The sequence below is a fragment of the Procambarus clarkii genome, chromosome 69 (genome assembly GCF_040958095.1).
Source record: "Procambarus clarkii isolate CNS0578487 chromosome 69, FALCON_Pclarkii_2.0, whole genome shotgun sequence".
Lineage (NCBI taxonomy): Eukaryota > Metazoa > Arthropoda > Malacostraca > Decapoda > Cambaridae > Procambarus > Procambarus clarkii.
In genome coordinates, this window is record NC_091218.1 from 22,648,572 (window position 1) to 22,671,529 (window position 22,958).

Genomic DNA, 22,958 nt, shown 5'->3' on the forward strand with positions numbered 1-22,958 from the left:
CTTTTTGATGACTCTGGGAATGACTTTGCTGTCTTAGAGAATAACTTTGAGGGCTTAGAGAATGTCTTTGATGAATGGAAGTGAGTTAGAGAATAACATAACATGACTGCGAATAACTTTTGATAACTCTTAGAATAACTTTGATGTCTTAGAGAATAACTTTAGATGACTTTGAGAATGTCTTTGGATAACTCTGAGATTAACTTTGATGTCTTTGAAACAACATTGACGAATTGGAGAATGTCTTTGAGAACATGAGTAGTATTTTGTTAGCTCAGAGAATAACTTTGTTGTCTTAGAGATTAACTTTGAGGAGTTAGAGAATGTCTTTGATGAATGGAAGTGAGTTAGAGAATAACATAACATGACTGAGAATAACTTTTATGAACAAAGTGAGTTACAAAATAACTTTGATGACTCTGTGAATAACATTTGATGACTTTGAGAACAAGTTTGATAGCTCAGAATAACTTTGTGGACAAAGTGAGTTACAAAATAACTTTGATGACTCTGTGAATAACATTTGATGTCTTTGAGAACAAGTTTGATAGCTCAGAATAACTTTGTGGACAAGAGATTAACTTTAATGAACAAAGACGTCTTAGAAAGTTTCTCTGATGAATGAAAAGGATGTCTTTGAGTGCAACTTTGATGTCTTTGAGTAAGTCCTTGATGTCTCGAAGAGTGTCTTTGACTATATTTCTTACTTAACGACATATAATTTAGTTAGGAACAACGATGAATAAGACTATTCTAGCGAAGTGAAAGGTTACTTTAGTTAAGAACAGTGTTGAACGAGGCTATTTCTGACTATTTTAAAATGAGAGAAGTGATATTTCAGTTAAGAAATGACAAGGAAACATGATGAAGTAACTATTTTTTAGTTGACCGATGAATACTTTTAGTTGAGCAAAAGACAAAACATGATGAACATGACTTTTTCTGATGATTGGCGGATAATTTTTAGATAAGAAATGACAATGAAACATGAAGAACACGGTTATTTTCTGATGACTGGGGAATAAGTTTAGTTAAGAAATGATGAAAGTGACTTTTTCTGATGATTGGCAGATAATTTTAGTTATGAAATGACAATGAAACATGATGAACACGGTTATTTTCTGATGAATGGGGAATATGTTTAGTTAAGAAATGATGAAAGTTATTATTTTTAGTTGATTGACGATGGATAAAAAGCTAGTTATGAACAGTTTTGGAAAGTTTCCTTTGACAATTTTTTCTTGATGAAACATAGCGCCTGTTAAGAAAGTGCTGAAAAAAGTTTCCTTTGACAATTTTTAGCTAAGAGAAAGGTTGTTTTAGTTAAGAACAGTGTTGAACGAGGCTATTTCTGACTATTTTTAGTTGACTGGATAATAAGTTTAGTTGAGAAATGACGAAAGTGACTATGTTTTTTAGTTGATTGGCGATGGATAAAAGCTAGTTATGAACAGTTTTGGAAAGTTTCCTTTGACAATTTTTTCTTACTTGATGAAACATAGCGACTGTTAAGAAAGTGCTGAAAGAAGTTTCCTTTGACAATTTTTAGCTAAGAGAAAGGTTGTTTTAGTTAAGAACAGTGTTGAACGAGGCTATTTCTGACTATTTTTAGTTGACTGGATAATAAGTTTAGTTGAGAAATGACGAAAGTGACTATGTTTTTAGTTGATTGGTGAAAGATTTTTTTAGTTAAGGAACGATAGATAACATGTAAGGGGAAAAACCCAGAGAACATATGGGGAACATGGCAAAGAACACACGTAAGAAAAGTTGATGAATACAGTGAACATGCTGGGAATATGAACTTACAGAGAACATGAAAACATGATAAGGAGAATAGGGAATACAAAGAATGAACAATGGACTTGTGAAGAACATGGAGAATATGACAAAAGAATGTAGAAAACATGTAAGTGAAGGTGAAAAACGAAGTGATCTTGTGAGGAACATGAACTTGTAGAGGAACATGAATATTGACAAAGAACACAAAATATGGAAGTTAGCATGAATATTGAGTATAAAAGTTGTAAAGAGAACATGTGATGAATATGAAAACATAGAAAATATGACTAGAATTTGTAGAGAACATAATGAGACTAAGAGAAAGATTACATAAAAAATGGAGATACTTGTGAAAATATGAACTGAATGGGACTGTGAACATTTGAAGAACATGGAGTGAACACGGATGAGAATACGAAGAACACAGTGAATATAGAGAAAATATGCAAATACAGTATGATTATTGAAGGTTTTGATACGTTGGGGATGAGAAGGTAAGGGAGGGAAAGGGTAAGAGTTAAGCTGGAGACGGACTTGATCGAAAATATTTATGTCTGATGATCTAAGGCTGAGGGAATGGAACTTGGTTAATGCCCTGATTAATTTTACTACGTTAGAAAATAAGGTGATCTTAAATCTTAGGATGATTTAGTTGGAAATAAAGAACTTGCACAAATGAACTAAGCTGGGGCACAAGAGTTGTAACTTGATAACTGAACTGGTTTTTATTTACTATGCCTGAAAATGTAGTTGGGTGATTTGGACTGAGAGTAATGATTTTACAAAAGTGAGCTTGGACAGAGGACAAGAGCTAGAGTTTTATAATTGTTTTCATCATATTTACTATGTCTGAAATACAGAGGGTAAAAATTTCGGGGAAATTGATGGTTTATTTACAAAGACTTGAGGGTGGAAGAGGGTGGGGGACGAGAGCTGGAGCTCAGTAACTGACTTGATCTTATTTACTAACTTTGAAGTATGTCTGCTTTTAATTTTAGGGAAATTGATGGGTTATTTACAAAGATACGAAAGAGAATTAAGGCGGGGACGAGAGCTGGAGCTCGATAACTGACTTGATTTTATTTACGGTGTCTGAAATACAGAGGGTAAAAATTTAAGGGAAATTGATGGTTTATTTACAAAGATACGAAAGAGAACTAAGGCGGAGGACAAGCGCTGGAGCTTGGTAACTGTTTTGATCTTATTTACGGAGCCTGAAATACAGAGGGTAAAAATTTCAGGGAAATTGGACTGTTACTAACGAAGATACGAGAGAGAGCTAAGGCGGAGGACAAGCGCTGGAGCTTGGTAACTGTTTTGATCTTATTTATGGTGCCTGAAATACAGAGGGTAAAAATTTCAGGGAAATTGGACTGATACTAACGAAGATACGAGAGAGAGCTAAGGCGGAGGACAAGCGCTGGAGCTTGGTAACTAAATTACTGTATTGAACTACGTTTGAAATATGATTATTTTTAAATTTTAGAGGGATTGGAATGATAGTATTCATTATATGACAGGGGACTAAGGTGGGGGAACGTGAGCTAGAACTTGCTTACTAACATGATTTATTTGTGTAAAACTGACTTGCTTAATGAAAAGGAGAAAACATACGATGTTGGAAAATAGTTGAACTGAACTGAATGAAAGGAGAGAGAGAGAGAGGAGGGACGGTTGAGATATTATTATGGAGAAGATAAGATAAGAGGTCTGGCTGTCCGGGCGTAAAGTAAATAAAGGTGACGCGACAGATTGCGAGGTAAGGGGGGAGGGAGGGAGGTGTGAGGTACGAGACTTGAAAACCATGACTTACACAGGTGATTTTCTAAATTTACATGAAAACTATGGCTTACACAGACGGATTTTGTAAGTTGAAAACATGTAAAATATGTCCGTAGAGTTCTCCTGGAAGCCCTAAAGTGCTACACACGTTATTTGAATTTGTCCCATAAAGCCTTAACAAACTTCTATGTCTCGGAAATTATTTTTCTTATAAGAACTTTAACAAACTCGTATGACATTATTTTTCATTATAAGAATTCCCTAATTCCAAATCTGTGACTCCCCAAATTCACCTGAAAACCCTAAAGCGCTACAGAACATTTTTTTCCCCCAAAAAAAAAATGTTCTGTGGCGCTTACATTCCACAGGGGTCCTCCGCCCAAAAAAAAAAAATGTTCTGTAGCGCTTACATTCCACAGGGGTCCTCCGCCCAAAAAAAAAAAATGTTCTGTGGCGCTTACACCCTACTACTGAGGCCTGGGGCCAGATTCACGAAAGCACTTACGCAAGCACTTACGAACGTGTACATCTTTCCTCAATCTTTGACGGCTTTGGTTACATTTATTAAACAGTTTACAAGCATGAAAACTTCCCATTCAACTGTTGTTATTGTTATAAACAGCCTCCTGGTGCTTCGGAGCTCATTAACTGTTTAATAATTGTAATCAAAGCCGCCAAAGAGTGAGAAAAGATGTACAGGTTTGTAAGTGTTTGCGTAAGTGCTTTCATGAATCTGGCCCCTTGTCTCCGCAAACTGGTTGATACCTGGTTGATGGGGTTCTGGGAGTTTTTCTACTCCCCAAGCCCGGCCCGAGGCCAGGCTCGACGCGGCCCTGGTCGAAGACCGGGCCGCGGGGACACTAAAGCCCCGAAATCATCTCAAGATAACGTCTCAAGATAGCCGTCAGCGTGTCAGAGATGCTGTCAGCGGTGTTTGGACGGATCCGTCAGGCTGTTTGTGCAGGTTTATGAGGTTGTATGGAGGAAGGTTTATTTAGATTAGAGTATACAGTTTATGCCAGAGTGGGGCCAAGGCCTCTTTATGAGCTCTTTGTCCAAACTAAGTTGGCATTCGTCCTGTGAGTCCGTCCCGTCCCAAAATCCTTATCCTGACCCCCTTCCCAGTACTTTTTAGCCGTAATGGCTTGGCGCTTTCTCCTGTTAGTAGCCTCGTTCTCTAAGTCGTTTGGCCCGTTAAACCACACACCGAAACTACGACGTTGGTACAACGTTCGAACAAGTTTTAACACTTCCTAACCAGCTATAACAACCAATATAGCAAGTTGAAACAACGTTCTAATACGTCATAAACACGTTAAGCCAAGATGTAACAACTTTATTACAAGTTGTAACAAGCGGAAAATAGAGACAGTTTCGGTTTGTGTTTCCAGGGTTATCGTCTGTGGTTGAAACCTGTTAACCGGGAGAAGATTCGCTAATGAATGGATTGGGAACGACTACATAATTAGTGCTATTTTCTACTCTCTGTCCACGGTTGGGTTAGGTTAAGGTTTGATTAGGTTTCATTACGTTTGCTTGCGTTAATATAGTGTATTATTTACCATAATGTGAAATATGGAATTCGAAAACTATTTCAGTGTACCCGAGAATTCCGTTTATAGAAAATTAAAATTTATCAAAGAAAACGTTTTCAGCATACACTTTTTTATATTTTAAACCAACGATATATAATCCAATAAAGTTATAACTTAAAAAATAATCTCTGTTTACGACAAAGGTTCGTTTGCCAGTCTACATGTTGACTATTACTGGAACCGTAATATGCTTTCAGATCACAAGTATCTAGGTAATTCTGCAAGTGGTCTGAGGGGGGTTGGGGGGAGGGGGGGGGTTGGAGTAGTTTATCAAGATAATGTATCTGTTGTGACGAATGGTGGGTGTCAGTGGATGAGTGGGCTACATAGTGGATGGGTGTTTTGTCATGGGCTCCATTATTAAGATAAAAGATTTAGTAGTAGATTGTACCTTTTTTTGTTTGTAGGGTGTAATCTTGAGGTTATCTTGAGATGATTTCGGCTTCGGCTGATGATGCTTTTTAGTGTCCCCGCGGCCCAGTCCTCGACCAGGCCTCCACCCCCAGGAAGCAGCCCGTGACAGCTGACTAACACCCAGGTACCTATTTTACTGCTAGGTAACAGGGGGCATAGGGTGAAAGAAACTCTGCCCATTGTTTCTTGCCGGCGCTCGGGATCAAACCCGGGACCACAAGATCACAAGTCCAGTGTGCTGTCCGCTCGGCCGACCGGCTCCCTGTGTTAGAGGTCTCGGCCAGTCATAACTTCCTGTAATGTGTCTTGAAATAATGTGTATAGTGTCCTGACCCCCAGGTGAGAAATGTCTAGAGAATTATTATTTTAAAACTTAAGTATTAAGTTTTAGTCTTAGTGTTTTTCCTGCCCTAAACGCTTTGTGTAATAGTGGCTTTAGGCATTATATGTACTAGCTCTATATATAAATCCATCAATGTTTTGTATCTCTTAAGGGAGCCGGCTGGCCGAGCGGACAGCACACTGGACTTGTGATCCTGTGGTCCTGGGTTCGATCCCAGGCGCCGGCGAGAAACAATGGGCAGAGTTTCTTTCACCCTATGCCCCTGTTACCTAGCAGTAAAATAGGTACCTGGGTGTTAGTCAGCTGTCACGGGCTGCTTCCTGGGGGTGGAGGCCTGGTCGAGGACCGGACCGCGGGGACACTAAAAAGCCCCGAAATCATCTCAAGATAATCTCAAGATAACCACCTTGTATGTGTGTACTTTACCTGAATAAACATTTGATTTGCAGGCGAGGAGTCACAATAACGTGGCTGAAGTATGTTGACCAGACCACACACTAGAAGATGAAGGGACGACGACGACGACGTTTCGGTCCGTCCTGGACCATTCTCAAGTCGATTGAGAATCGACTATCGGCAGGAATCGACTTGAGAATGGTCCAGGACGGACCGAAACGTCGTCGTCGTTCCTTCACCTTCTAGTGTGTGGTCTGGTCAACAATATTTGATTTGAATTAAATGGGATTTAATACCGCATAATCTACTTATGGTGCTTTCTGGCCTACAATTAACCTGGACCCATTTACTTGCACCATTATAAACTATGTTAATTATATCATATCCATATATATTCCCAATTACACTGATTGTATTACCCAAGGTGTATTTAGCCGTCCCTATTTTAATTGATAGTAGTAGTTTCATTCTTCAATTTATGCTAGAATAGGGGGGGGGGGGCAGGCCACTTTTGGGGATGACTGAGAGATCAGCCCGTCCTTCTAAGGATCCCCAACGTCATAAAATTACCGTCCTAAAGTGCCCCCTTATCCTAACCTCCCAGAGGACCCAAAACAGAAAACGGCACAGTATGGTCAATTCCGCGAGCCGCTATCATTTTCTAGCACGACGATTTTTGGCCTTAGGTAGCAGAGTATACGTCAAAATACGACGTGCTATGACGAGCATGGGTTGCAGAGACCTATGGCAGCAACGAGTTGCAATACGAGGTTACTGAGGCTGTTTGCAAGGGTTTTATGAGGATGACCAGACCACACACTAGAAGGTGAAGGGACGACGACGTTTCGGTCCGTCCTGGACCATTCTCAAGTCGATTGTGAGATTCATGAGATTCCTGTGAGGAATGAGACGGCTTAAAGTTGTATTAGACCTTCGTGAGGTTTTAAATTTTTTTTTTTTTTAATTTTGCCCCGAGGGGCGAGTTTATTGGGCAGCGCCACTCATCTTGCGAGTGGACACACCGCCATAGTGACAGTATTGGGCAGCACCACTCATCCTGTGAGTGAACACATCGCCATAGTGACAGTATTGGGCAGCGCCACTCATCCTGTGAGTGGACACACCGCCATAGTGACAGTATTGGGCAGCGCCACTCATCCTGTGAGTGGACACACCGCCATAGTGACAGTATTGGGCAGCGCCACTCATCCTGTGAGTGGACACACCGCCATAGCAGCATGTACAACACTCCCCAATAGGAAGAAAACCCGCTGGGTTGTTCATCCCTTCTCTCTCTGGCTCACATTCTCTGTTGCCATCGGTCTACATGCAACAATGCAAGGAGAGCCCTGCAAGCTGTCACAAGAGGGCCTAAAGCTCTCACGAAGGGGCAGGAAGAGTGTCACGAACAGCTTGCAAAGAAGCGATGACTTGGCCCCCAAGGTCAGTGTGGAGGTGATGAGAGAAGGGGTGCTGAGGGAGGGTGCTGGGGCTGAGAGAGGGGAGGGGGCGCTGAGGGGGGTGCTGGGGCTGAGAGAGGGGAGGAGGGGGGTGCTGAGGCGGGTGCTGGGGCTGAGAGGAGCTGAGGGAAAGAAGTGAGGCAGAACTAACTTGACATGTTTCAGTACGTGACGGGAGATAACCATGTAAGACAGAAGAGGGAAAAGAGAGAGACGTGATTGGAAAGAGGTATAAGAGGAAGGGAAAGGGGGGGATGGCAGAGGAATAAAAGGGGGGATGGCAGAGGAAGGGAAGGGGTGCCAGATGAAAGTGGAAGAGAGGTGGAGAGGAGAAGGAGTAGTAGCAAGTGCTGTTGAGAAGTTGTGATCGAAGATTCTTTGTCGTATCTGGCTTTAATGTTGAGGCTGGAGGTGGTTCCTATAACTTCCCCTTCTCAAGTGCATTCCACTTACTGACCACCTGTATAGGGCTCGCGGGTATTTCCCTTTCATTTAGAGATGTTAGTGGATACAGATGCTGGTGGAAAATGGATGTTAGTGGATACAGATGCTGGTGGAAAATGGATGTTAGTGGATACAGATGCTGGTGGAAAGGGATGTTAGTGGGAAAGTATGTTAGTGGGTAGAGCATCCATGCCTTACATAATCTGCTCTTATCTCCTTATCTCCCATATACAGAATTACAGGGGGGGGAGGGTAGCAGGCGTTGCTAGGGTGACATATGGGCCTCCTTCATTATAAACTACCTACATCAATGCAATCATACTCACTATCTTCACTGTAACCATCTTCCCTACACACTATCATCTACACTATTAAGATCTTACCTCCACACCTTACCTCACCATCTCCACTTTCCCTACTTTAAACCATCCTTCCTTATCCTCTTATCACCCTCCCTCCCCTTCACCACCTTCCCTACTCACCACACCCTTCATCCCTGTAATCTTAGTGAAGATGGAATCTTTTATTGAGCATGATTAGAAATTAATTTGATTTGCTATTTCATGCAAGGGCTGTATGCAGTATATGGAATACGACTCCGACTAGCCTATGATCATCCCAGGATGAAGACCAGTCACTCTGCAAAGTTTGGTGAGGTCTGTGTCTGGTCCTACAACCTCGAGTTGATTGGTACCATCTCCCACATACATATGTGACTTCTAAATTAATATTTATGTAGCTACCCTAGACTATATGAAGGGGAGTACAGTGTGTGTCAAGAACTAGCTGCCCTAGACTATATGAAGGGGAGTACAGTGTGTGTCAAGAACTAGCTGCCCTAGACTATATGAAGGGGAGTACAGTGTGTGTCAAGAACTAGCTGCCCTAGACTATATGAAGGGGAGTACAGAGTGTGTCAAGAACTAGCTGCCCTAGACTATATGAAGGGGAGTACAGTGTGTGTCAAGAACTAGCTGGCCTAGACTATATGAAGGGGAGTACAGTGTGTGTCAAGAACTAGCTGCCCTAGACTATATGAAGGGGAGTACAGTGTGTGTCAAGAACTAGCTACCCTAGACTATATGAAGGGAAGTACAGTGTGTGTCAAGAACTAGCTGCCCTAGACTATATGAAGGGGAGTACAGTGTGTGTCAAGAACTAGCTGCCCCCCTGGAAACACAAACCGAAACTGTCTCCATTTTCCGCTTGTTACAACTTGTAATAAAGTTGTTACATCTTGGGTTAACGTGTTTATGACGTATTAGAACGTTGTTACAACTTGCTATATTGGTTATTATAACTGGTTAGGAGGTGTTAAAACTTGTTCGAACGTTGTACCAACGTCGTAGTTTCGGTGTGTGTTTGGCGGGCCTAGACTAAATGAAGGGGAGTACAGTGTGTGTCAAGAACTAGCTGCCCTAGACTATATGAAGGGGAGTACAGTGTGTGTCAAGAACTAGCTGCCCTAGACTATATGAAGGGGAGTACAGTGTGTGTCAAGAACTAGCTGCCCTAGACTATATGAAGGGGAGTACAGTGTGTGTCAAGAACTAGCTGCCCTAGACTATATGAAGGGGAGTACAGTGTGTGTCAAGAACTAGCTGCCCTAGACTATATGAAGGGGAGTACAGGGTGTGTCAAGAACTAGCTGCCCTAGACTATATGAAGGGGAGTACAGTGTGTGTCAAGAACTAGCTGCCCTAGACTATATGAAGGGGAGTACAGTGTGTGTCAAGAACTAGCTGCCCTAGACTATATGAAGGGGAGTACAGTGTGTGTCAAGAACTAGCTGCCCTAGACTATATGAAGGGGAGTACAGGGTGTGTCAAGAACTAGCTGCCCTAGACTATATGAAGGGGAGTACAGTGTGTGTCAAGAACTAGCTGCCCTAGACTATATGAAGGGGAGTACAGTGTGTGTCAAGAACTAGCTGCCCTAGACTATATGAAGGGGAGTACAGTGTGTGTCAAGAACTAGCTGCCCTAGACTATATGAAGGGGAGTACAGTGTGTGTCAAGAACTAGCTGCCCTAGACTATATGAAGGGGAGTACAGCGTGTGTCAAGAACTAGCTGCCCTAGACTATATGAAGGGGAAGTACAGTGTGTGTGTCAAGAACTAGCTGCCCTAGACTATATGAAGGGGAGTACAGTGTGTGTCAAGAACTAGCTGCCCTAGACTATATGAAGGGAAGTACAGTGTGTGTCAAGAACTAGCTGCCCTGGACTATATGAAGGGGAGTACAGTGTGTGTCAAGAACTAGCTGCCCTAGACTATATGAAGGGGAGTACAGTGTGTGTCAAGAACTAGCTGCCCTAGACTATATGAAGGGGAGTACAGAGTGTGTCAAGAACTAGCTGCCCTAGACTATATGAAGGGGAGTACAGTGTGTGTCAAGAACTAGCTGCCCTAGACTATATGAAGGGGAGTACAGTGTGTGTTAAGAACTAGCTGCCCTAGACTATATGAAGGGGAGTACAGTGTGTGTCAAGAACTAGCTGCCCTAGACTATATGAAGGGGAGTACAGTGTGTGTCAAAAACTAGCTGCCCTAGACTATATGAAGGGGAGTACAGAGTGTGTCAAGAACTAGCTGCCCTAGACTATATGAAGGGGAGTACAGAGTGTGTCAAGAACTAGCTGCCCTAGACTATATGAAGGGGAGTACAGGGTGTGTCAAGAACTAGCTGCCCTAGACTATATGAAGGGGAGTACAGTGTGTGTCAAGAACTAACTGCCCTAGACTATATGAAGGGGAGTACAGTGTGTGTCAAGAACTAGCTGCCCTAGACTATATGAAGGGGAGTACAGTGTGTGTCAAGAACTAGCTGCCCTAGACTATATGAAGGGGAGTACAGTGCGTGTCAAGAACTAGCTGCCCTGGACTATATGAAGGGGAGTACAGTGTGTGTCAAGAACTAGCTGCCCTAGACTATATGAAGGGGAGTACAGTGTGTGTCAAGAACTAGCTGCCCTAGACTATATGAAGGGAAGTACAGTGTGTGTCAAGAACTAGCTGCCCTAGACTATATGAAGGGGAGTACAGAGTGTGTCAAGAACTAGCCACGTGATGCTAAAACTCTCCATCACACAGGAAGGTTGGTCATACAGGGCCATGTGATCAGTAGTCTGTACTGGCAAACTCTGAGTGCATTATGAGAATATCATCATGAACACCAGAGTGAATAATGTTATACAATGTCCCCATCTCAGAGGATGATTCCCCGCCCTCTCCCATCATTCTGAAGGGAGGGGCGGGGGAAATACGACAGATATAAAAATACGGCAGATATAAAAATAGGCAGATATAAAAACTTGTCGTATTAATTCCCTAACTATAATTCGTGCCAAAACGTTTCTAAACCCAAATAGAACAGTTATGGCTCCATCTCTACAGTGGTATTTCTTATATAAGTGGTACAGGACCTCCGCTGCAAATACCTTCTCCTCGGCATCAAAAGTACTGGTTGGTAGGGGAAAAATAAACTTCGCACTGAAAGTAGAGGCCTTGACAAGAAAGTTTCAACATCACGTCAAAGTTTCCACACAAGAGGCCAGGTAAACCAGTAAACTTGCCCTGGGGTTTACATCAAATCATTAGCGGATTAGATGTGAGCATTTTCGCTGGCAAGCACTAGGGAAAATATGTCTTAGCCAATATGTCTTAACACTAGGGAAAATATGTCTTAGCCAATATGTCTTAGCACTAGGGAAAATATGTCTTAGCCAATATGTCTTAGCACTAGGGAAAATATGTCTTAGCCAATATGTCTTAACACTAGGGAAAATATGTCTTAGCCAATATGTCTTAGCACTAGGGAAAATATGTCTTTGCCAATATGTCTTAGCACTAGGGAAAATATGTCTTAGCCAATATGTCTTAGCACTAGGGAAAATATGTCTTAGCCAATATGTCTTAGCACTAGGGAAAATATGTCTTAGCCAATATGTCTTAGCACTAGGGAAAATATGTCTTAGCCAATATGTCTTAGCACTAGGGAAAATATGTCTTAGCCAATATGTCTTAGCACTAGGGAAAATATGTCTTAGCCAATATGTCTTAACACTAGAGGAAAGCTGTCTCACTGGACAGCGAATCTCATCTGATCATTGGTTGTGAATCATACAAATTCGTATTGTTATTCGTGTGTATAAATCGTTATATCTCAATGATCTTTTGTGTGTAGATAAGAGCAAGCAATTGTTGTGCTGTGTTGGAGGTCTGGGAGATAGTTGACAGTGTTTAGTAGTAAGTGGTGGTGGTAGATTGTGGTGGTGAGTAAAGGTGGGTGGTGATGGATGTGCCAGGGTGGTGGTGGTGGGGGTGTTGGTGATGTAGGGGGTGGGGGGTGGTAGCTGTTGTAGTGATTGGCTGATGTAGGGAGGTAGCTGATGTGGTGGTAGTAGAGGTGGGTGATGGTAAGGATTGTTAGTAATGGTGGTTGCTGTGATTGACAAGATTCGTAGTTGGGGTGGTGGTGATTGAGAGGTATGGGGGTGACATTGGATATATCTAGTTGAGGTGGGGATGGTGGGGGTGGTGGTGGTGGTGGGGGTGGTGGTGGTGGTGGTGGTGGTGGTGGTGGTGATGGTGGTGATGGTGGTGATGGTGGTGATGGTGGTGATGGTGGTGATGGTGGTGGTGGTGGTGATGGTGATGGTGGTGGTGGTGGTGGTGGTGGGGGTGGGGGTGATGGTGGTGGTGGTGGTGATGGTGATGGTGGTGGTGGTGGTGGTGATGGTGGTGATGGTGGTGATGGTGGTGATGGTGGTGATGGTGATGGTGGTGGTGGTGGTGGTGATGGTGGTGATGGTGGTGATGGTGATGGTGATGGTGGTGGTGGTGGGGGTGGTGGGGGTGTTGCAAGGTGGGGGGTGGGGGGGTAGCTGTAACATAAACAATACAATGAACAATTCACTTAACAACCCATCATTCTGCTTAACAATGCACCAGACAGTCTGTTCCAACAGCCAGGATCGCGACTGACAGCCACACGAGAGATTCCATTGACAAGTGGAGTGCCTCAAGGACATTGTATCTCATCCACTCTCTTCAATATATATATACACATCTGGCCTCTCTTACACCTAACATTGAGAACACATCACACAAACTATTTTCAGACAACAGTAGAGGATTACAACCGGACAGAAGTACCGAATATATTGGTACTTCTGTACTTCTAAATATATTACTTCACATTGTTACATAAAACTGCGAACACACAACCTTCCATAACTCTGTAAATAGTCAATTTCTATGTAAAAAAGTCCAATTTGTAAATAGTCACAATCTGTGGGTTGACTACTCAATACCCCAATTCACTATATATGTAGGAATGCAGATCTATGTAGGACCCTGTCTATGTAGGACCCTGTCTATGTCGGTCCCTCTCTATGCAGGAGAGACAAAAATGTATGTTGGCTAGCACTGTAACACCACCACAGTCCCCACTAATATGACAAAGAGTGCTGGGAAGACGGGACACCACGAGCGTAGCTCTCATCCTGTAACTACACTTAAGTAATTCCACTTAGGTAATTACAGTTACCTAGCATGGTTAAGTACAGCATAACTATGCACCACAGCCCCTCTTGAACCCTGTCTATGTTGGACAGATGGACATGTATTCACGCTGCTAAGCACTGTCTAAATACATGACCACATCTGAAGTAGAAAAAAAAACATGAATTTAGGATACTTACGGGCTCACCATAGCCTGTGCTACTTGGAACTGTTTGTTCCAAGTAGCGAATCTTTAACAACAACAACATGAATTTAGGAAGAATACGGGAAGTCACGATGAAGTTTAAAGAATCAAAATTCCCATTAATGAGCAAATAATTTTTTTTTATATCCCTAACTCATCAGCTCCCCTCCCCCCTCCCCCCATCCCCACAAAGGGATCTGGGTTGTGGTGGATAGTTGGGTTGGTTGTGATGGAGAGTTGAGATTGAAGAGGGCGTCGGCTGGTTCAGGCACTGTTTGTCGCGTTCAGGGCTGATTCCCATCTCCGCCTTGGCCCCCCCCCCACGCCGTACAGGTGCGCCGTGTGGGCCCAGAAGATCCCTACAGGATGGGCGGGATGTGGGCCCAGAAGGCCCCTGAAGGATGGGCGGTGATGGGCAGGCTGGATAGGAGGGGTGAGGTGGTGTTTACGTGCTGGGTAGGTGAAGAAGGGGGAGGATAGGTAGAGGGAGATGAGTAAGGGAAAGGCAGTGGTCAGGTGAGAAGATGAGTAAAGGAGATAGTGAGGGGAACGGGAAATACCGGGGGAAAGCGGCAAGCCATTACGACTATATAGCACTTATAAGGGGTCAGGATAAGGATTTGGGATGGGACGGAGGGAAAGGAATGGTGCCCAACCACTTGGACGGTCGGGGATTGAACGCGGATAGTGAGGGGATATGACAGACAGATGTCAGACATGTGACGGGTGGGTGTAGATGGCCAGTGAGAGGTGAGGAGGATAGGTGGATGTAGACAGCTGATGGTGAGAATGGATTTAGATGAATAGACAGGATAAGAGAACTAGTGAATAGGTTAAGATAATGGTGAGTGTGTACAAGGTGAGGGGAGATAGCTGATAGGTGGCTATGCAACACAGCGCTTTTATGTTGCATTACACTGTGCAACAAAGCCGGTCGACCGAGCGGACAGCACGCTGGACTTGTGATCTTGTGGTCCCGGGTTCGATCCCAGGCGCCGGCGAGAAACAATGGGCAGGAGTTTCTTTCACCCTATGCCCCTGCTACCTAGCAGTAAAATAGGTACCTGGGTGTTAGTCAGCTGTCACGGGCTGCTTCCTGGGGGTGGAGGCCTGGTCGAGGACCGGGCCGCGGGGACACTAAAGCCCCGAAATCATCTCAAGATAACAAAAGCTTGTGTGTTTACAGAATGGCCCCTATTTCTGTCTTAAAAAAATCGAAAAGCAATAGGAGATGTATTTTAGGATTAAATATAAATTTATTCTGTATTTTGGTGTATCTTCTTGAGGTTATCTTGAGATGATTTCGGGGCTTTTAGTGTCCCCGGAGCCCGGTCCTCGACCAGGCCTCCACCCCCAGGAAGCAGCCCGTGACAGCTGACTAACACCCAGGTACCGATTTTACTGCTTACTGTTGTAGATTGACTGGTAGGCGGTGTTGCAGGGATATAGGAAGGGGAAATAGTTAAGCTTGCTAACAGGAGTCACTGTACTCCTGTATATCCACCACTGGAAGGGTTGTCTCCTGGATAAATGACCCAACCACTTATATGAACCACGCAAGACTTAAACGGCATCTTCCGAGACAGACCTTGACCAGGGCTGTTGTATAATACATCACCACGGCGCTTGTAGATAATACATCACAGGACAGCTACAGCTCCTGTATACTTATACATAGCATCTCTCCTATGCTCGCCAGCCATGTATAGATCCCACGATGGTTGGAAAACAGGAACGGAACAACATGAATAAACATCTAGAAGCTACCGACGATGTATTAACTGGCACCACTGTCCACAAACATACATATGTACATGTATATGTAAATACATACGTGCACGCATACATATGAGGTGACGTCTCTTTGTTTATAAGCCATCATAACCAAGACTAATCCAGTGTCAAGTCTGGATCAGACTTGATTAACTTTTGTCTTAACTTCTCTGAGAAAACTTTCCCAGTCTTTTAGTTTTCAATTTATTTGATTTATTTCTTGCAACTTTTTTTTGCAAAAGTTGCAAAGTTGCATGGGATAGTTTTTTGTTCAGTTTAGTTCATTTATAATTTATCACATAACCCATCCTGCGAGTGGTAGTTCATCCTATCCCTATCCAGTGACTGATAGTGCACCCCATACCCATCCTGGAAAAGATAATGCACCCCATACCCATCCTGGAAAAGATAATGCACCCCCTACCCATCCTGGAAAAGATAATGCACCCCATACCCATCCTGGAAAAGATAATGCACCCCATACCCATCCTGGAAAAGATAATGCACCCCATACCCATCCTGGAAAAGATAATGCACCCCCTACCCATCCTGGAAAAGATAATGCACCCCATACCCATCCTGGAAAAGATAATGCACACCATCCTGGAAAATATAATGCACCCCATACCCATCCTGGAAAAGATAATGCACCCCATACCCATCCTGGAAAAGATAATGCACACCATCCTGGAAAATATAATGCACCCCATACCCATCCTGGAAAAGATAATGCACCCCCTACCCATCCTGGAAAAGATAATGCACCCCCTACCCATCCTGGAAAAGATAATGCACCCCATACCCATCCTGGAAAAGATAATGCACCCCATACCCATCCTGGAAAAGATAATGCACCCCATACCCATCCTGGAAAAGATAATGCACCCCCTACCCATCCTGGAAAAGATAATGCACCCCATACCCATCCTGGAAAAGATAATGCACCCCATACCCATCCTGGAAAAGATAATGCACCCCATACCCATCCTGGAAAATATAATGCACCCCATACCCATCCTGGAAAAGATAATGCACCCCATACCCATCCTGGAAAATATAATGCACCCCATACCCATCCTGGAAAAGATAATGCACCCCATACCCATCCTGGAAAATATAATGCACCCCATACCCATCCTGGAAAAGATAATGCACCCCATACCCATCCTGGAAAAGATAATGCACCCCCTACCCATCCTGGAAAAGATAATGCACCCCATACCCATCCTGGAAAAGATAATGCACCCCCTACCCATCCTGGAAAAGATAATGCACCCCATACCCATCCTGGAAAAGATAATGCACCCCATACCCACATCCTGGAAGAGAATATAATATATATATCATATATGTATAAATATATATAAATAATATATCAATTATAAAATATTGCATTTACACAAAGTATGCACGCGCGCGCGCACACGCACGCCTAACGAATCGCAAAAGCTTCCACCTTTAATAAGATGGAAAGTTACAGTTCATTAAAATATAATGAGAAAGGGGGGGGTGTGGGGGTGGTTGGGGTGGGGGGGGGAGGGGGGGGGAGGGGGGAGGGGGAGGGGGGAGGGGGAGGGGGGAGGGGGAGGGGGAGGGGGAGGGGGGAGGGGGAGGGAGGGGGGGGAGGGGGGGAGAGGGGAGGAACGGCCTACTAATTAATAATGATAAATGACAGAAGCAGCCATGAGATATCATTAGATATCATTAGATATCATTAGATATCATTATCTCCAACCAACACGTTACGGAGAGTAATTCAGTAATCTCATTAACAACATCGACAAAGACAATATCAATGACTACCTCAGGACAAAGGTCGTAGGTAGAGACGACGACCACGACGATGATGCAATGGTTTCGGATCATAATTAGCCCATCTTATGCGTGGTTTAACGATAACGAGAACGTGTACCCCATGGTAAGGTAATCAATGAGGTAGTGATGGATGGTTGCTAACGATGCCACAGTCGTTATCAGTCGCTTCTCAAGGGTCGTACCAGCTCACCAGAAGGTTCCGCCCCCCCCCCCGCCCCCCTCATCCATATTCTTCTGATAGCATTACAAATCTTAATAATTAATATAGAAACCAATAATGAGACCTTGGCGACATTCCTGCCAATATGATGAGACAATAGGCTGGTTATCCATCAGCTGGGTTATCCAACAGCCGAGTTATCCAGCAGGCGAGTTATCCAGATAATCGGGGCTCCAAATCCACTCAATTTGATAACCAGAGCATCTCTCATCTCATCTCATCTCATCGTGGCAGCCTCCCACTACCAACTGGGACTCCTGTAACTATGTCAACCTGCCCCCCCCCCAGCATCCTACATTAACCATATAACAAACTTCTCAAGAATCAAACTATCAATTCAGAGGGCGCTCCGCCCCCCTACTTTTCAGTTAGAGAGAAATTCCTCAGGAACAATGGAAGTACCTTCGATATTTCTCTTTCACACACACACACACACACACACACACACACACACACACACACACACACACACACACACACACACACACAGATGGTTCAATGCAAAACAATTTTGGAGAATCAGCAAGTAAAAATAAAAACTTATAGGCAATGCAAGCTTGCACTGTGTGTACACTATCAAGCCAATATAGGCAGAGTGTGTACACTATCAAGCCAATATAGGCAGTGTGTGTACACTATCAAGCCAATATAGGCAGTGTGTGTACACTATCAAGCCAATATAGGCAGAGTGTGTACACTATCAAGCCAATATAGGCAGTGTGTGTACACTATCAAGCCAATATAGGCAGAGTGTGTACACTATCAAGCCAATATAGGCAGTGTGTGTACACTATCAAGCCAATATAGGCAGAGTGTGTACACTATCAAGCCAATATAGGCAGTGTGTGTACACTATCAAGCCAATATAGGCAGAGTGTGTACACTATCAAGCCAATATAGGCAGTGTGTGTACACTATCAAGCCAATATAGGCAGAGTGTGTACACTATCAAGCCAATATAGGCAGTGTGTGTGTACACTATCAAGCCAATATAGGCAGTGTGTGTGTACACTATCAAGCCAATATAGGCAGTGTGTGTGTACACTATCAAGCCAATATAGGCAGAGTGTGTACACTATCAAGCCAATATAGGCAGTGTGTGTGTACACTATCAAGCCAATATAGGCAGTGTGTGTACACTATCAAGCCAATATAGGCAGAGTGTGTACACTATCAAGCCAATATAGGCAGTGTGTGTGTACACTATCAAGCCAATATAGGCAGTGTGTGTGTACACTATCAAGCCAATATAGGCAGTGTGTGTACACTATCAAGCCAATATAGGCAGAGTGTGTGTGTACACTATCAACAACAGTCACAAAGGGAATATACCTGACTAGGATTTTGCCTGACATGTCATTGGGGATAAATTACATGGATATATCTTGAACTTGAGTGACAGCATCATCTCTTTAATCCTTGGATTTGTTGACATTCGGTTACATATTGGCGTGAGGTATATGGAGACCTTTGCTGAGAATGTAAATATGTGGGAGGTTACGCCATAAGAATCCGACAGTCCGAGCGCCAATATTGTGGAGCGACTTAACCAAGATATATGGATAGTGAAAATATGTTTATTTTTGTCCATGTTCTACATTCAGGTCCAATATTATAGTGAGTACATATGTCATATTGCTTCCTTACTTTATGGTAATGCTGGGAGGCTTTGGGAAAATTCTACGGATCGCTTCGTAAGTCAAAAACTGTACTTATCCAACTGTTTCCTTACATATTCCCTGCTTCCTGACACTCATTATGTCTACTCATCTTCTTAGCCCTCCCTGCAATCATCAATCATCACATTTACACACGATTGAACCCTCTTCACTAAATACACCTTTCTCGAACTTACGATTTACAAACACGACTTTTTAAACCGAAAATATGCCAATTACTGAGAGCGGCGATGGGTCACATTTTGCCCAAACCCCAAACTCTTAACCCCTAACTACGGTATTTTCACGCCCTGTTCGCTCATGTTAATACCTTTCACACCTGATGTTTTCACGCCCACTCGATCCTTCTAACACCACCTACAACCCCTTTCCAGAGGAGTTTCACTATTCAATTCTTGAAACCCCACAAAATGCTCTTCTGTTGGTCGGTTCTTTCTGTAATAATTCATTATGGTTCTTCGCCTCTCCGTACCAGGGTAGCCACCATCACAGCGCCTTCATGTTGCTCCAGCGTTAGCTCACTCCTGCCTTAGCCTAGGGCCAGATTCACGAAGCAGTTACGCAAGCACTTACGAACCTGAACATCTTTTCTCAATCTTTGGCGGCTTTGTTTACAATTATTAAACAGTTACTGAGCTCTGAAGCACCAGGAGGCTGTTTATAACAATACCAACAGTCGATTGGGAAGTTTTCAGGCTTGTAAACTGTTTAATAAATGTAATCAAAGCCGTCAAAGATTGAGGATAGATTACACGTTCGTAAGTACTTGCGTAACTGCTTCGTGGATCTGGCCCCTGGTTGCTCTAGCGTTAGCTGACTCCTGCCTTAGCCTGGTTGCTCCAGCGTTAGCTGACTCCTGTCTTAGCCTAGTGGCACCAGCTACTACTTCTTTCCTTGTCTTTCTCTGCTCTCATCTATTGCACTAATTTCTTTTTGCAAATTATTACGGAACTATTATATTAATCGACCGCTTCTAGCTCTTCTGAATTTAAACATTCTATGCCTTCATTTATACCTCTTTATGACTCATTTAACCCTTTATAACTCCATTTATCCCGATTTTTGACACCATTTATCCCTTTATGCCTTCTATACACTCTCTCCACCTTTATTTTACCTGTACACACACACTTGGCCAATAACTTGGGAGTTTTCACTCACACGTCAACTTGGAGGATATACATTCACACGTCAACGTGGATATACACTCACACGTCAACTTGGAAGATATACACTCACACGTCAACTTGGAGGATATACGCTCACACGTCAACTTGGAGGATATACACTCACACGTCAACTTGGAGGATATACACTCACACGTCAACTTGGAGGATATACACTCACACGTCAACTTGGAGGATATACACTCACACGTCAACTTGGATATACACTCACACGTCAACTGGGATATACACTCACACGTCAAGGAACTTGTAGGAATAGACAGTATAATTATTATAGCTAAATCAAAAGGTTTCAAGTACACAATAGAATTCCATCCCAATATCAAGGCGCCCCCCTAGGTCAAACCAGTTGACCACTTACCGTCAGTTGTCTAACTCCTAGGTGAACAAAAGCATCAGGTAATAGGGGGGGAACATGTCTGGCCTGCCAGAGGATTGAACCTGGGTTTATCGATTGCGAGTCGAAGACGTAGAATACTCCGCCATCAAACCCCATAACCTCCAATCAACATCATTTCCTTAAAGAAAAAATATATAGTGGATTATCTATGTGAATTAATAGGTATTGAATTGAAATTGAAATTGAAATAAGTTTATTGAGGTAAAATACACACAAAGGGATGATTTTACCTCAATAAACTTATAATACGCAGTTGTAGCTTGAATGGCAGCACAATAGGATCCTCTTAGCAGTAGTAATGAGCTCTTTATGATAATTACAATTAATATAATTTACTAATTAACAAAGGCATTTGTATTTAAAAAAAACGAGATACCATGAAAGTTGGATACTTAAACATAAGTGTGTGGTTTTTTTTTTTTTTTTTTGCTTGGGGGGGGGGGGGGGCTGGTGTTGGAAGATAACATGCTGAACAATTTGGCAGTCTCTTTATTCTTGTATTAAATGCTAAAGAGAATATAGAGCAAAGATTCTTTACAACAAAGCCTTCAAGAAATACAATGTAATTATCTTGTAATTCTTTCGAGTAATGCAAGATTAGTTTTCTCGTAAATGTACTGATAAAAGATTAGTAATGTTGTAAATGTACCGAGTGATAAACGATTAGTTATTCTGTAAATCAACTGATAAACGATTAGTTATTCTGTAAATCAACTGATAAACGATTAGTTATTCTGTAAATCAACTGATAAACGATTAGTTATTCTGTAAATCAACTGATAATCGAATAGAAACCTTGTAAATTTACAGACGCATTGTAAATTAACACAGACAAAAACTTTGTAAATGTACAGCCAAATAGGATGAGGCAACGTTGTAAATTTACTGACAAACAAGAAAGTTTGTAAATCTACTGAATGTCGACCAATTCGTAATTTTAACTCATCTCACAAGCAACAAACAGGGTTAAAAACAAAAATAACAAATGAGACAGTATCTTATCTTGAGGTTATCTTGAGATGATTTCGGGGCTTTTTAGTGTCCCCGCGGCCCGGTCCTCGACCAGGCCTCCACCCCCAGGAAGCAGCCCGTGACAGCTGACTAACACCCAGGTACCTATTTTACTGCTAGGTAACAGGGGCATAGGGTGAAAAGGCAAGTAATTAGACAATGTGCAATCTTACATACTGATGAACACCAAAATGGTGTTACGTAATTAGGAAGATAATTAATGTTGCAGGATTTTTTTAGTTTTAATTTCGAGTGCCTTTTTCCGTATAACCAAAAAAATTTTGGTCACAGAAGGTCAGGTCATCGTGGGTCACTAATTTGGGTCCAGCATCTTGATCTGGAGATCAATAATAGGCGGAGGCTGAGATGAGAATGAGAGACAAGATTCAATTCACTGGCTTTGGTATATACAGACACACACTACCTTCTTCAGACCCTCTTTATCACCTCCTTTCTATATCCCTCTCTATTATCTCCCTATCACTCTCACTTCTTCTTGAGGCTATCTTGAGATGATTTCGAGGCTTTAGTGTCCCCGCGGCCCGGTCCTCGACCCCCAGGAAGCAGCCCGTGACAGCTGACTAACTCCCAGGTACCTATTTACTGCTAGGTAACAGGGGCATTCAGGGTGAAAGAAACTTTGCCCATTTGTTTCTGCCTCGTGCGGGAATCGAACCCGCGCCACAGAATTATGAGTCCTGCGCGCTATCCACCAGGCTACGAGGCCCCTATATTAAATACTTCCCCCCATATATTAAACCCTATCCCCCCTATCCTCCTCACTGTAACCCATTGCTTACCAACTCCAAAAAACCCCATCAACCCCACACACCTGTGAAAATCCACTCGTCAACCTCCTCCTCTCCAACTGAACTGGACGGTCTCGTTTCCTGCAGGTCAGCGTTCGATCCCCCGACCCCACCTCTCCTTCCTCCTCAATGTATAAAC

The 22,958-nt window shown here is 43.0% G+C and overlaps 1 protein-coding gene across 1 annotated transcript in view; it reads right to left on the bottom strand.

Moving 5' to 3' along the window:
• LOC123748147 (variable charge X-linked protein 3B-like) overlaps positions 1 to 22,958 on the bottom strand; it is a 138,963-nt gene that overhangs the window by 95,670 nt on the left and 20,335 nt on the right. Inside the window, exons 2-3 of the mRNA XM_069311435.1 lie at positions 20,574 to 20,817; positions 19,082 to 19,206 (exon numbers count right to left, since the gene is read on the bottom strand). Of these exons, the coding sequence (XP_069167536.1) occupies positions 19,082 to 19,206; positions 20,574 to 20,817 (369 nt within the window). The remainder of the gene's footprint in view (positions 1 to 19,081; positions 19,207 to 20,573; positions 20,818 to 22,958) is intronic.